Source organism: Biomphalaria glabrata, chromosome 1 (assembly GCF_947242115.1).
Source record: "Biomphalaria glabrata chromosome 1, xgBioGlab47.1, whole genome shotgun sequence".
Lineage (NCBI taxonomy): Eukaryota > Metazoa > Mollusca > Gastropoda > Planorbidae > Biomphalaria > Biomphalaria glabrata.
In genome coordinates, this window is record NC_074711.1 from 33,182,887 (window position 1) to 33,195,276 (window position 12,390).

Consider the following 12,390-nt stretch of genomic DNA (forward strand, 5'->3'; position numbering starts at 1 on the left):
CCTAGATGTTGAATTTGTTAAGCTCATGCGTTTTTATTGAGACAAACCATATGCTTCCTATATAAAACAACTATACCTCAGCTAGAGGTCACCTGTAGATATTTTGGTACGTCAACTTTGATACTTCCAATTTGGCTTCAAACCGCCAAGTCAGGTCCAGGGAGGAAATGTGAACACTATTTCTAGGCTTATTTAAAATTTAATTATAACAATTTTTAAAAATATGAATTAACTAGCATTGCACACCGCCTACGCCACTTAATTAGTTTCCAAGCTATGTATTGTTTATTTAGGCCAGAACATCATTTCATTTTTTTAACTTTCAATAAATAGGCCGCAATTTAACGTCCCCCCGCCCCACTCCCCCACGTACGCGATTTTTAGTTTTTTTACACTTGAATGGAACGGCACACTCTCCTTCCTTCCTTCTCTCTCTCTTTACTTCTTTTCTGTCAGTCTCTGGAACCTCTTTTTGTTGTTGTTTTTTCATTCTGCGTATCGTTATGTTCTCTGACATAGACTTTTGACTTAATTCGAAAGAATCGGTTTTATAACGCACGCACAAATACTTTTCGGTCGTAAATTCTAGTATCACTTTTACCCCCCCCCCCAGCCCACAACAAAACAAAACAAGTTCTACGTATAATCACTGACTTTTCTTCGGCTTCTTAATTTAATATCGAAATATGTAATATGTTGCCTAACCCCCGCTTTCACAATTTTTGTCCCGTTTTTTTTATTATAATGACACGTTTTTTAGCCTCTTAGAATTAATTGATCCTTCCCCACACACCCTTGAATTGTAGATTAGTTTTATCTTTTGTTTTTCATCCTTTAATCTTAAGCCAATCAATGAAAGGTAGGTATTAGACACAGCACACCATCAGTTTCAGGCCTTAGGGCAAACAAATTGCATTTTCCAATGGCCTCAATTAAATGTACTCCGCGCACCACCCCCCCCTGTCCCCCGGGATACCCTATATTACATTTTATTTTTGCATTGTTTTCTCTAGACAAAATATCGATTTACTTTTTTAATTGTAGTCTTTTATTTGACTCCTTTGAATGTAGAGAAAAGACAAGAGTACCAGTATAGTAGTCTTATGTAACATGCATCCGCGTGATATCATTCCTTGCTCTCTCTCTCTCTCTAAAAAAAAAAATTGTTTTTTGTTAATGCTATTTCTATTACTTGTATATAGAGACTGCAGCTTTTTGGAGAAATACTGAAATCTCCATGTTCTTCTTACTCTTCTAGCCAGCTTTTTGCTGTGAGCTCTTTTGTAGACTGCCAAAGAAAAAATAGTAGGCCTATGTTGTTCTCTTCAGGTGTTCAGCACTGCCGTAGAGAGTGTTGGTTATGTTGGGCTGTAGTGGTAGTAGGGTCTGCCTAAGGTGTATTAGGAAGGAACATTCAAAGAGGATACGGTTTCATAAGGGTGGGCGCAGTGTCTACAAAAGGGTAGATGTATGGGATTTTTTTTTTTATTTGTTTTTTTTTCTGTTATTTAACAGAGGTGTGTGTCCTGTTCTTCGTTGAAAGATTGTTCTTCGCGGGGGAGAAAGTTAATACTGTTCAATTTGTTTGGCATGGTCATTTCTTTATATATAGCTCTGCTTGTGTTTCCTGATGCCCATTGGTTGAGCCACTCTCTTTGTGATTGTTGACTAACATTGACCTTAGGGTGAGGTAGTTAACAGGTCTATCTGGTTGTTCCATAGATGATCCTGCCTTTGATACTTTATCGGCCTTTTCATTTCCCATGATGCCAATGTGTCCAGGGATCCAGTGTAGTGTGATATTGATATTTAATTTTGACATCATCTTATGGATTATCACCATTAGTGTTGTCGACTCTCTTGGGCTGGATGAGGTGCTGCTGTGAGTGGATTGGGAGTCTGTAAAGACAACAATATCTAATGCTGATTGTATTCCTTCATATAATTTTGTTTTTGACTGCTATGGTAATTGCCTCAATTTTGATCTGGGAGTTTGAGCAGTAATCACCACAGGGTGCACTTATTTCAAAGTGTTTATATTGGTGGAAGAACAAGAGGGCACCAAGACCAGTATTGATGATGGCTAAGAAGGCCGATCCATATATATCCTATATATATACATTGATAGGTTTTGCTGGCGGCTGTTTGTATGGAGAGAGTTATCCATGACAGAACTGACGTATCCAGTGTGTAGCTGTCTTAAGGCTTTCTTTTCGGCTTCCCATGATGTTCCTGCTAGTGTTTTACTATGTTTAATCTTTGTGATTCTTTTTCTTTTAAATCCGCCATTAAATGTTTTAAAGTCAGTCTTTGATTTAATTTTACACCTATATATGTTGGGTTTTCTTCTTTATTTATTTGCTGTGAGTCTATTTTTAAAATATAGTTTCTTTTTGCTGTTTGTTGCTGTGGCTATAGATTGAATAAACCGACTTTTCTTTTTTTTAATTTCTATTTTCCATAATTTTGAATACGCGGAGATAGTTGTGAGGGGTCTATTTAATTTGGATCTAGTCAGCAATGGATATTTCGCTTATTGACTGAAATGAGGTCCGGGAGGTCATTGAATTTCCACAGCTTAAGACATGTATTAAGTTTAAATTGTGACATTGCAGTTATTAAATATTAATGAGCGGGTAGGTATGTGGCCTTCTTGATCGAGCGTATCGGGAATAAATCAATAAGACACAACACAATTAATTGTCTTAGGATCTACATGAAACGTACATAGATCACTGACTGCAAAGGTGAGACTGGGTATAAGGACAAAAAGAAATGGGGAAGATGGAGAATGCTGCTAAATATCGACACAGGGAGTGGAAACAAAAGCACCAGCCTATATAGTATTTAGATAGGCGCATTGAAATACATTTATTGACTGATGTTGTCCCTGTTATTTAAAAAATATCCAGTTTCTATAAGTAGCCTATTAGGCCTATATATAAAGCCTCGACCAGGCTACCATAGTTATAATGTTTCAGTTAACTAAAGATTAGCTTCCAATCATTCGATAGTAACCCAACTGACAAAATCTTCTAATGTTATAGAAAAACAAAACAAGTTCAGAAATAAAGGCCTATAGCCAAAACAAGAGTGGTGGGGCATTAGTGCCCTTTATTTTCCCTTAATACGAAATGACGAATTGAATAGGGCTATTGTCAATTGTAATTATGTTTAAATCTAGATCTTCTCTTTGTAACAGTAAACGGGCTATACTTAGGCTACATTGCTTTATATTATCTGATATTTATTATTCATTAACCAACAATGAACGCTCTTCATGTCAAAGTAAGTGCTGTATAAACTTATAACAATGCATTTACTGTAGCCTATTAACTCGTGTACAAATAATACATAATGAACAATGCTTGTAAAAAAAAAAAAAAAAAGAGGATGAAAGCCCGTCTAAAAAGTCGCATATTTTACTAAAACCTTTCCACAGAATTTTGTTGTCATTTTTGTAGGCAGCTACTTATGGTAAATTTGGGATAAAAGGAGAACGCATTCTGTTACTGAAACAACACTAGGCCCTTATTAAGAAAAGCATTCACTTTTAGGTCTATTAGTCCATAATTTATTAGGCAAAATATTAAACATTGATAGGCCTAGGTATAAATATATTTTAGGCTTCATGAACATATTGAAACAATATTAATTGCAGCATACATTTAGTCGAGTGTTTATCCTTTAAACCTGTGGATAAGTCAAGATTCTCTTGGTGTATCACAATATGTCCACAATGATCCCCTTGTTTATAGACTTACTAATATCACTAACTGGACTAAGCGGGTAACAATAAGACTTTCTCTATTAAAATATTTGGCTTAACTTTTGTGTGTAGATTCGCCATCGTCATGCTGACTTCTTTCTTGACTGGAATCACAAGCACGAGGCCTCTCTGCAAACATCTCGCATGAATATCTGGAGGATTTGCTCGTCGCGCTACTAGAGCCAGCAGCCTGACTTAAATCAAGTCCAGAATCCGCGCCGGATGTGCCCGAAAGACACGTTCTTTGTTTTCTGTCCGTAGACATCCTAACATTCACCTCAGGTTCTGACAAGGATCGTGTTCGCTGAAACTGCTCTTGGTGCTTCTTTGTCGATACTGGCTGTGATGTGGAATAAGGATCGATCTCGCAGCTGGAATCGTAATCACTCGTGTCATCGAATAATTCGTTGGTGTATTCATAATCGGAGTAAATAATGTCAAGAGTTTTCCCTTTCAACTCCAGCATATCGCTTGTTGATGTCAAGCACTGACTATCCTTCTCGGTGCTATAATTCGAGTCCGCGATATAGATGCCAGTAGATGTAGCGAAAAGTACAGGGACATTAAACGGATTGGGCGACTTGTCTTTATCACTCCCATTGTAATATTTCGGTGACGATACCTTGTCCAAGGAATGGTGAGAAATGTCATTCTGCACATAAATAGTCGAGGTATCGTCTGATGAAAATATCGCATTATTCTTTCTGCACAGAACCCATTCTTTAACGTTCTGCCACAGTTCCTTGCAACAAAGTAAAGTGACAAAGGGAAACACTGAAGAGAATGAAAATCTCATCCAAATAAAAGTGGCATCCATCTGCCATGGGTAAGTGTGTTCCGTTACATCCGAAGTGTCTACGTAACATTTTATGTAGGACGTAATAACAAAAGGCATCTCTAGGACGAGCCACGTAATACTGACATATACAGAGTAGTTGGACGATCTCTCAACTTGAGGTGATGAAGGATTGTCTTTGATAATCCTTGAGTAACTTTCTTTAGCAGTTTCGGACACAACCGACGAAGTAAGTTGCCGCGAGAGCTTCAAGTTCATGACGTGAAAGACAATACAGACTACGATTGGCGCCAGATAACAAAATGACAGCATAGAGTAGATGAAGCCTGTGGAGGATCTACTTGCCAGTGTACACAGATGTAACCTAGATCGGAATTTCGCCTCTGCGGCTTCAGTTAAAAGTGGCAGAGTAAAAGATAAACAGTGCAACCACAAATAAACGATGAGAGCGTACACTCGGCGCGAGGACATCCAAGCTTCATATCTTATAGGCAACCAAAGCGTGAAATAACGATGAACGGTCATCATCGTCAGAAGAAGCAGAACCTCGCCCGTCACCAGCTGCATGAAAAAATTGTTGATCTTGCACATGAGATCACCGTATATCCACCCATCCTTGACAAGAGCACCAAAAACCACGGACATGTTAACCACACAGTCGGCGATGCAGAGCGCGCACACGTTGGCAATAAGGATGTTCTGAACAGTGCGAAGCTTTAGGTTCTGCACGAATGCGATTATGATAAGCAGACTCCAGAGAAAGGCGGTGATGAACAATATCACAAGGAAGACGAGCCTGGGTGTTCTAGATGATTCATCAGACAGCACTGTGACGTTAGATCCTGGTGAATTGGACTCCATTTCTTCCTTAAGGTCTACATGAATTGACTTTTCTAGATGCCAAGTTGCTACATTGTTGACAGAGCTAGCTTCAAAGGAATGAAAGAGAATAAATAAGAGGTAAAATATTATGAAGTAATTTCATTACCTCAGTTTAATACTAAACACGCTTGCTAAAAAAAAAATTGAACTTAAAATAGAAAAAAAAAAAAAACAAGGCCCTAAATAAACAAAAATTTAACTTACTATCTTGGGCTTGTCTCTCCTGGTGCTTCACCTGACATTTGCAACTAGGACTGAAGTATTGGTACCAAACTATCTCTGACAGCAGCAAATCATACACACATACTAAGTCTGTGTCAATACAGTGTCCTCACTACTAACTCACTCCCACCTTTTCAGTAGTCCATAGAACGCACAGTTCTAGAAACTACAAACTAGGTTAATGGCGGTAATCGAACGGGAAAAAAAAAGGTTTGATTTGAGTGACATGAAAGGATCTAGCAAGTACGTGCAATCAGTTACACGAGGGTCCGGGAAGGATCCGATACACAGCACATTATTCAATGTTTAAACTTGACAATGACGATTTAGTCCTATCAAATAACAGGATCGCTGTTAAAGTTACAAAAATGTTGAACAGGTTCATTTGTTTGACAGCGCAGCGATCCGTAGGGTATCGATTGATTTAGGCCAGCTCTCTACACTCGTAACATACCAGGAATTATTTGATCTTCTGTCCTTCTAGGCCTCTATGGGTATTTAGGCCCAGGTATGCACTGAAGGTATGCACTGATTAAAAAAGAAAACGTGGATGTTGAATAATTTTGTTTGTTGGGGAAGAGTCCCCACCTCCCTAATAAATTTCTCTGCGAATTAAATTCGTAAAGCTGCATTTGTCAATTACTTCGTTTTTTTTTTTTCTAGGAATAGAAAAACGCCAGAACTTGCTTAAAACAGACTAGCTTTTCAAAAAAAAAAAAAAAAGACTTCTAACAATGTGTCCAATAGAAGTTGAATCTAACAAAAAAGTATGTTTAATTAGCTCACACAAAGGAAATAGGAACATAGAAACTTATACTTATTGTGACAATATCCACCAATTAATAAACAAGTTTTTTTTTTTTTTTTTTTTTTTTTGTAAACCAACACTACTTCTTTAGTTTTCGTCGTCAGAAGTGAAGAGTGAAAATCAACATGAAGCATCTGGTTAACGGGTGAAGTTTCAACATAGAATTTTGGTCAGAGTGTTACAAGGTCATTTGTCGTCATCGAGAAGTTCATAGAAGTCTAAGTCATAAAGCGCTGGTTGTGAGAGTGTATGTATTTCGTGTGTGAATGTTGTTCGTATTTGCATCTATATTGTTATTTTTTACAGTAGTTCCGTTGAGGTGGTCATTGGTAGTCAAACTGAATTTCCATTTGATTGGACCAATAAAAGTTATTTTATACTAAGATAATTAAATTGACTGACTTTTACGGGATACGGGACGGAAACAGTAAGTAAAAAGGAGATACTCCAATAATGCTAGAAACAAGATATCTCTGTAACCAGAGGCACAAAGCCTGGAAGTGATGAGTTTTTTTTGACACGGGATTACTTTTGGTGCTACATAGAGAAACACTAGCAAGGAAATTAACAGATCCTCAGCTAGGGCGGGGAAGACCGAGTCCCTGATTGTGTGGTTCTAGTATACAACAAAGACGGTCGCAACATTCCATATACGCTAGTAGGGTATCGATTTTTTTTTTATTTTAAAAAGTCCTTTAGCTACAGGTGTTTAAAAAGAAACCATTTTAAACACAGGAAATCAATAATTTCATATTTCAACTTGACAAAATCTGCAATTTGTTAGAAGTAGGCCTAGTTTGGTTCATTTTCACAGAGTTGAGGTTAACAGAATGTACACTATTAGATGAGGACAAAAAGAATGACAAAGTCTCACAAAGGTGTTCAGTGTAAGTTGATTAATAAACAGACTTTCAATAACAGCGTTAGGTAGGCCTATACCACAGATTTAGAGTAACAAAAAAAAAATTAAAACAAATAAATTCCACTTATCTTATTCATGGTAAACCAATAACACAAACTAAAAATGCAAAATATCTAGGTGTTGTAATAAATGAAAAACTGTCATGGAATCCCCATATTGATGAAACTATCAAAAAATCAAACAAAGCATTAGAAAAGAAATTTCTATAAATCAAGAACATAAAACTAAAATGTTATTTAACCTTGGTTAGGCCAATAATAGAATATGCATCCTCTGTTTGGGACCCCTCAACTCAAGAAAATATTAAGAAACTGGAACAGACACAAAATAGAGCAGTGAGATTCATAACTAACGAATATTCATATTCGACTAGAGTAACACCTTTAGAAAAATCGCTAACTTTAGAAAGCCTTCAGGAGAGAAGAATCAAAAGTAAATTAGCAATTATACATAAAACACTGAATCATAATCTTCAAATACAAAAACAAATATAATACTCAGAGAGACACAAAGATAAAGGCGCATTCCTCGTTCCATATGCTAGGACAAATTTGTACAAGTGCTCCTTCTTCCCTAGAGCTATTAGGGCATGTGATGGGTTGTCTGAGCCAGCCAGGAAAACCAGTGACTTGGCAGAATTTAAGTCATTGGTTAACTTGCATGACTAAATGCATGACGCCTAGGACGTAATCATATTCTTTTTTGAAGTAACGTCTGTATTATAGGCCTATAAGATAAGATTAGTCTTTTGAACAGATCTAAATATAGGTATTCTAAAGCCTGTTCACGTAAGATGACGTCAGACTAGTGGGGGGTAACACCAGTTAGGAACGCATAGGACTATAATAGTAGGTAGTGAGATAAAGTGTTGCAGACTCTCATAGAAGAACTATTCGAGTCTGTTTCACCTAAGCTGCCTCTAGTTTACAATTCAATACACTAAGAAAGTCATCACAGACATGTTATCCTTTTGTCCAACGTCTGGTAGTCCAAATTCTATTCGCCCCATTTCTGTTTACAGTCACTTGAATCTACAGAGAAAGGAAGACATTCTGGTCACTCTTCTTTTTACTAAGCTTTTACAAACTCACTCTGTCTGGTATACACGTTGAACACGTTATTTCTCCCACTTCCCTTTCTCTGATAAAGTTGAAACTTTGCACAGTAATTCATTCCTAACAAAACAACATAAATCAATCATAAAATCTACCAATGAGTTAATTAAATTGTTACAATTAATGTTGTTTGATGTTTAAAAAGTATATTTTTAATATGTTGCCAGTTAAATATTCTATTTAACTTTGTTGTTTACATAGCCAAATCCATGATAATAAAAAGGGAACTATCCACACAAATTAGTGACACCCGGTAAATGCCCGGTGGACAACTCTTCCAATATTACCAAAAAAAATGGCAAAATAGTTTCTTTAAAATGATAAGAAGGAGAAATTATATCGTTTTTTTAAAGTAAACACAAAATTCAACGTTTCAACAAGTTCTACATTGCTCAACGTATACTAATGAGAAGTTCTTTTGCATTTTAATGATCCTATGTCAATAAATACATATAATATAAACCGTTTTTTGTATCGAAAATATTTACATGCGTCCAAAAAACACCTACAATTTTTTCACTCAAATCCTCTCTTGGTCAGCGAAAGAATTACCACAACAACTGAATGCTAATAAAGGTGATGAAGGAGAAAAAGAAGGAGCCGTTGGTACAGCTCGACAACTGAAGTCAAAAGCTAAAAAGCTGAGGTATCCTAAAAAAAAAATGAAGGAGCCGTTGGAGGGAATACAATGAGCCAACAACTTGAACACAGTGTTCAGGCAGTTATGCAAGCCATGAGGCAACTGTTAAGTCTGCCCTTTGGTCCAGCACAGGGACAAGATGGAAACAACCAGGAAGATCAGGTAGAGCTAGAAGAGAATGAGAGAGAGTGGGAAAAAGATGAGGACAACTTTGATAACTTGAGGTGATACCAATTGAAAGTTGTAACTTTGTGCTGTGCTTGATAGTTTTTTTTGTCTCCCTAAGGCTATTTAAAACTATCTTTAGGTTGTTTTTTTTTGTAACATAAAAATGTTACAGTACCGTTATTTTGTTGTTTCATTATATTTACAACATTAATTAGAATAGCTTGAGCTTTTGAAAATACCTTACATTCATGAATTTTGAAGCTAATGACATCCCTGGCTATAATTATTCTACTGCTACAATATATTAATGTTATAGTTGTTAATTAACGGGTATTGTAAGTCAATGGTCTATTAAGAGCAATGACCCACAGAATGGCACACAAGTTGATTGAAAACCAAAAATGCCTGTTTTTATTTCTTAGCAAATTAATGTGAAAAAGAATTCCAAATTGGTTTTCAGTTGAATATTAATATAACATATCAACATAATTAATTTTACACTATTACGTAAACCATCAGAACATAATATTTTCCTATGATGTTGTAGCCCATCAAGCTATTTATTTTAAGACTTAAAAATTCTAGTGCACTGGGCATATTGATTTTTTAACAACAAATATCTTCCTTCATCACCTACGCCAGCCAGTTTGAATAAAGATGAAAGCTTGGCTACTTATCCATTGGGCTAGTAAAAATAATGACTTATTTCAGCATCTGGTCTGTTTCAGAATGCTGGTATAATTGACTACTGAATATATTCTAAAATAAAAAAAAATTTGTCCCACAAGTAATCTGGAGGTCTAATGCACTTTATTTTTTCCTATAATGTAATTTAATTATTTATTTCATTCTGGTGATGGAAATAGACAAAAATGCACATAGTGTTTGACAATGACTCATGAATGAAAAGTGAGATTGTACCAGCTATGAACTTGATGGTAACTTGAATACCATGTTTGGAAAATACAGTCTTTTTCTTTTATAAATTAAAAGTATGTGAAATAAATGAAACCACTGTTTTTAACTTATTGACAATCATTCCAGTTTTAAGCCATATTTTGTTTAATATTCTGTAATTGTTATTGTAAGAAAATGCTCTTACACCTTGTTCCTAGCTTCATATTGTCACACAATCTTTATATTGACATTGAACGCAACTAGGATGTTGCCACCTTACATCACATGTGACAAACGAATAAGTTTGAGTTGAAATTAAAGAAAAAAAAAGGGGGAGGGGGTGAAAACAAAAGTTATATTCAAAAAAAGAAATATTTTTCATGCTTTTCAAACACATACTTATATGAATTCTGTACTTTTATAGAAAACAAATTGTTTCATTATATCTACGTTTTTGTAACTAACTCAGAGATTTCCTGATGATATAGGATGGAGGTCCCTTGTCTTGGGTTCTTAAGGGGAAAAATTGTTGCAAAAAGTAATTAATTTTAATAACTCATAAGCCATTAAAGCTTTTTTAAAAGAATATTTGATTTGAGGAAAATTTTCAAGATTTATGTAAATTGACTTTGTCATCACTTTCTGGACCTTTGCTGCAGTTTACTCCACGATAATGATGGAAATCGTGGAATGTGTTTTTTTAAAAACTATTTCCTTCATACAATTTGCTTTTATAAAATATTCTTTGTATTATTATTTAATATAAAATAATGTTATGTGTTTTCTTTTAAACAAAATAAAAAAAAAAAAAGAATAGGCCCAAAAAAGAGGCATGACCACAAAAGAGAGGTGAAAGAAATACCCCAAAAAGAGGCAAGAAAAAGAGGCCTAGGGCCCAAGGATTCCTATGATGAAAAAGCTAAAAATAAATAGCACAAATGCTGAGGTTTCCTTAAAATAAAAAAAATAAATAAATAAAAAAACATATTTTCAAGATTTTTGTAAATTGACTTTGTCATCATTTTCTGGACCTTTACCGCAGTTGACTCCACGATCATGCTGGAAATCCTGGAATGTGTTTTTGAAACTATTTCCTTTATAGAAATTTGTTTTTATTAAATATTTTTTGTATTATTATTAATATAAAATAATATGTTATGTGTTTTCTTTGAAATAAAAATTTATTTAAAAAACAAAAAAAAAAAAGAGGCCCCAAAAAAAGAGGTGAAAGAAATACCCAAAAAAGAGGCAAGAAAAAAGAGGCATAGGGCCCAAGGATTCCTATGATGAAAAAGCTAAAAATGAATAGCACAAATGCTGAGGTTTCCGGAAAAAATAAATAATTAAAAAACCATATTATAAAAAAAAATAATAAAAAGCCCACAAAAAGAGGCCGGAGGCCCCAAAAGAGGCTGGAGGGCCAAAAAGAGGCATATAAAGCCCAAAAAAAGAGGCAAAGAAAAGAGGTCTAAGGCCCAAGGATTCCTATGATGACAAAGCTAAAATTGAATAGCGCAAATTCAGAGGTTTCCTATAAAAAAAAAAAAAAAAAAAAAGATTTCCGTGCAGTGGAGCAACTGAACGAGTTTAAATCTCAAATTTTCAAGCCCTACTCTGTAGGGTTAATTAATCTCACACTACGAAAGGGACAATTCAATTGCAAATATAGGTATACAGGTTTACTTTGATACAGAAGAGGACTTGTTTACAAATAGCCTTGGAGTTGGAAAGTCTTCACAATGCGTTGATTAGTAAATGCACCTTCAGTGTCAGCATTACTCCTGATAATCCAAAGGAAAAAAAACAACAACACAGATCATGAAGAGAAACAATGATCTTTTAAACAGACCTGAATATACTAAACTCTGAAAAAAAAAAAGACCATCATTTTTCTTCTATACCTGTAAACGAGTGAGTGGCTTAAACCAGGTTCGCTAACTATTTGCTACTATAGTAAAAAATAATAAAGCCTGATATTTTCACAATTTAGTCCGAACCTAAAAAGGAGGACATGCCCTCATTTTGCCGGACGGATGGTAACCCTTACCATATATAGTGCAGTTTTATATTTGAGGGCCATAACTCTTTTTTTTCACTACAAGTGGCTCTTTATTAGATTTTGAGCACAAAGCAGCTCCATCATAAAAAACTTGAAATCAAGATTATAGTAA

General features: G+C 35.3%; 1 protein-coding gene across 2 annotated transcripts; it reads right to left on the reverse strand.

The window, feature by feature from the left end:
* Positions 1 to 3,069: 3,069 nt before the first annotated feature.
* LOC106079126 (G-protein coupled receptor 26-like) lies at positions 3,070 to 5,972 on the reverse strand. Of its 2 annotated transcripts, none has more exons than XM_056033004.1 (2): positions 5,652 to 5,972; positions 3,070 to 5,490 (listed from the first exon to the last, which is right to left on the reverse strand). In XM_056033004.1, exons 1-2 carry the CDS (start codon positions 5,687 to 5,689, stop codon positions 3,825 to 3,827), a joined length of 1,704 nt encoding a protein of 567 aa, XP_055888979.1. In that variant the 5' UTR covers positions 5,690 to 5,972; the 3' UTR covers positions 3,070 to 3,824. The 2 variants fall into 2 exon arrangements, with proteins under 2 accessions (XP_055888979.1, XP_013095720.2); XM_013240266.2 differs by having other exon boundaries at positions 3,070 to 5,494; positions 5,652 to 5,968.
* Between the last annotated feature and the right edge of the window lie 6,418 nt (positions 5,973 to 12,390).

What these genes read in the sequence shown, in the direction of transcription:
- LOC106079126 (XM_056033004.1), bottom strand. Translation starts at nt 5,689, where the DNA reads ATGTCAGGTGAAGCACCAGGAGAGACAAGCCCAAGATA. An exon ending in GGAGAGACAAGCCCAAGATA is followed by an intron (nt 5,491 to 5,651) that starts GTAAGTTAAATT and finishes CTTTGAAGCTAG; the next exon opens with CTCTGTCAACAATGTAGCAA.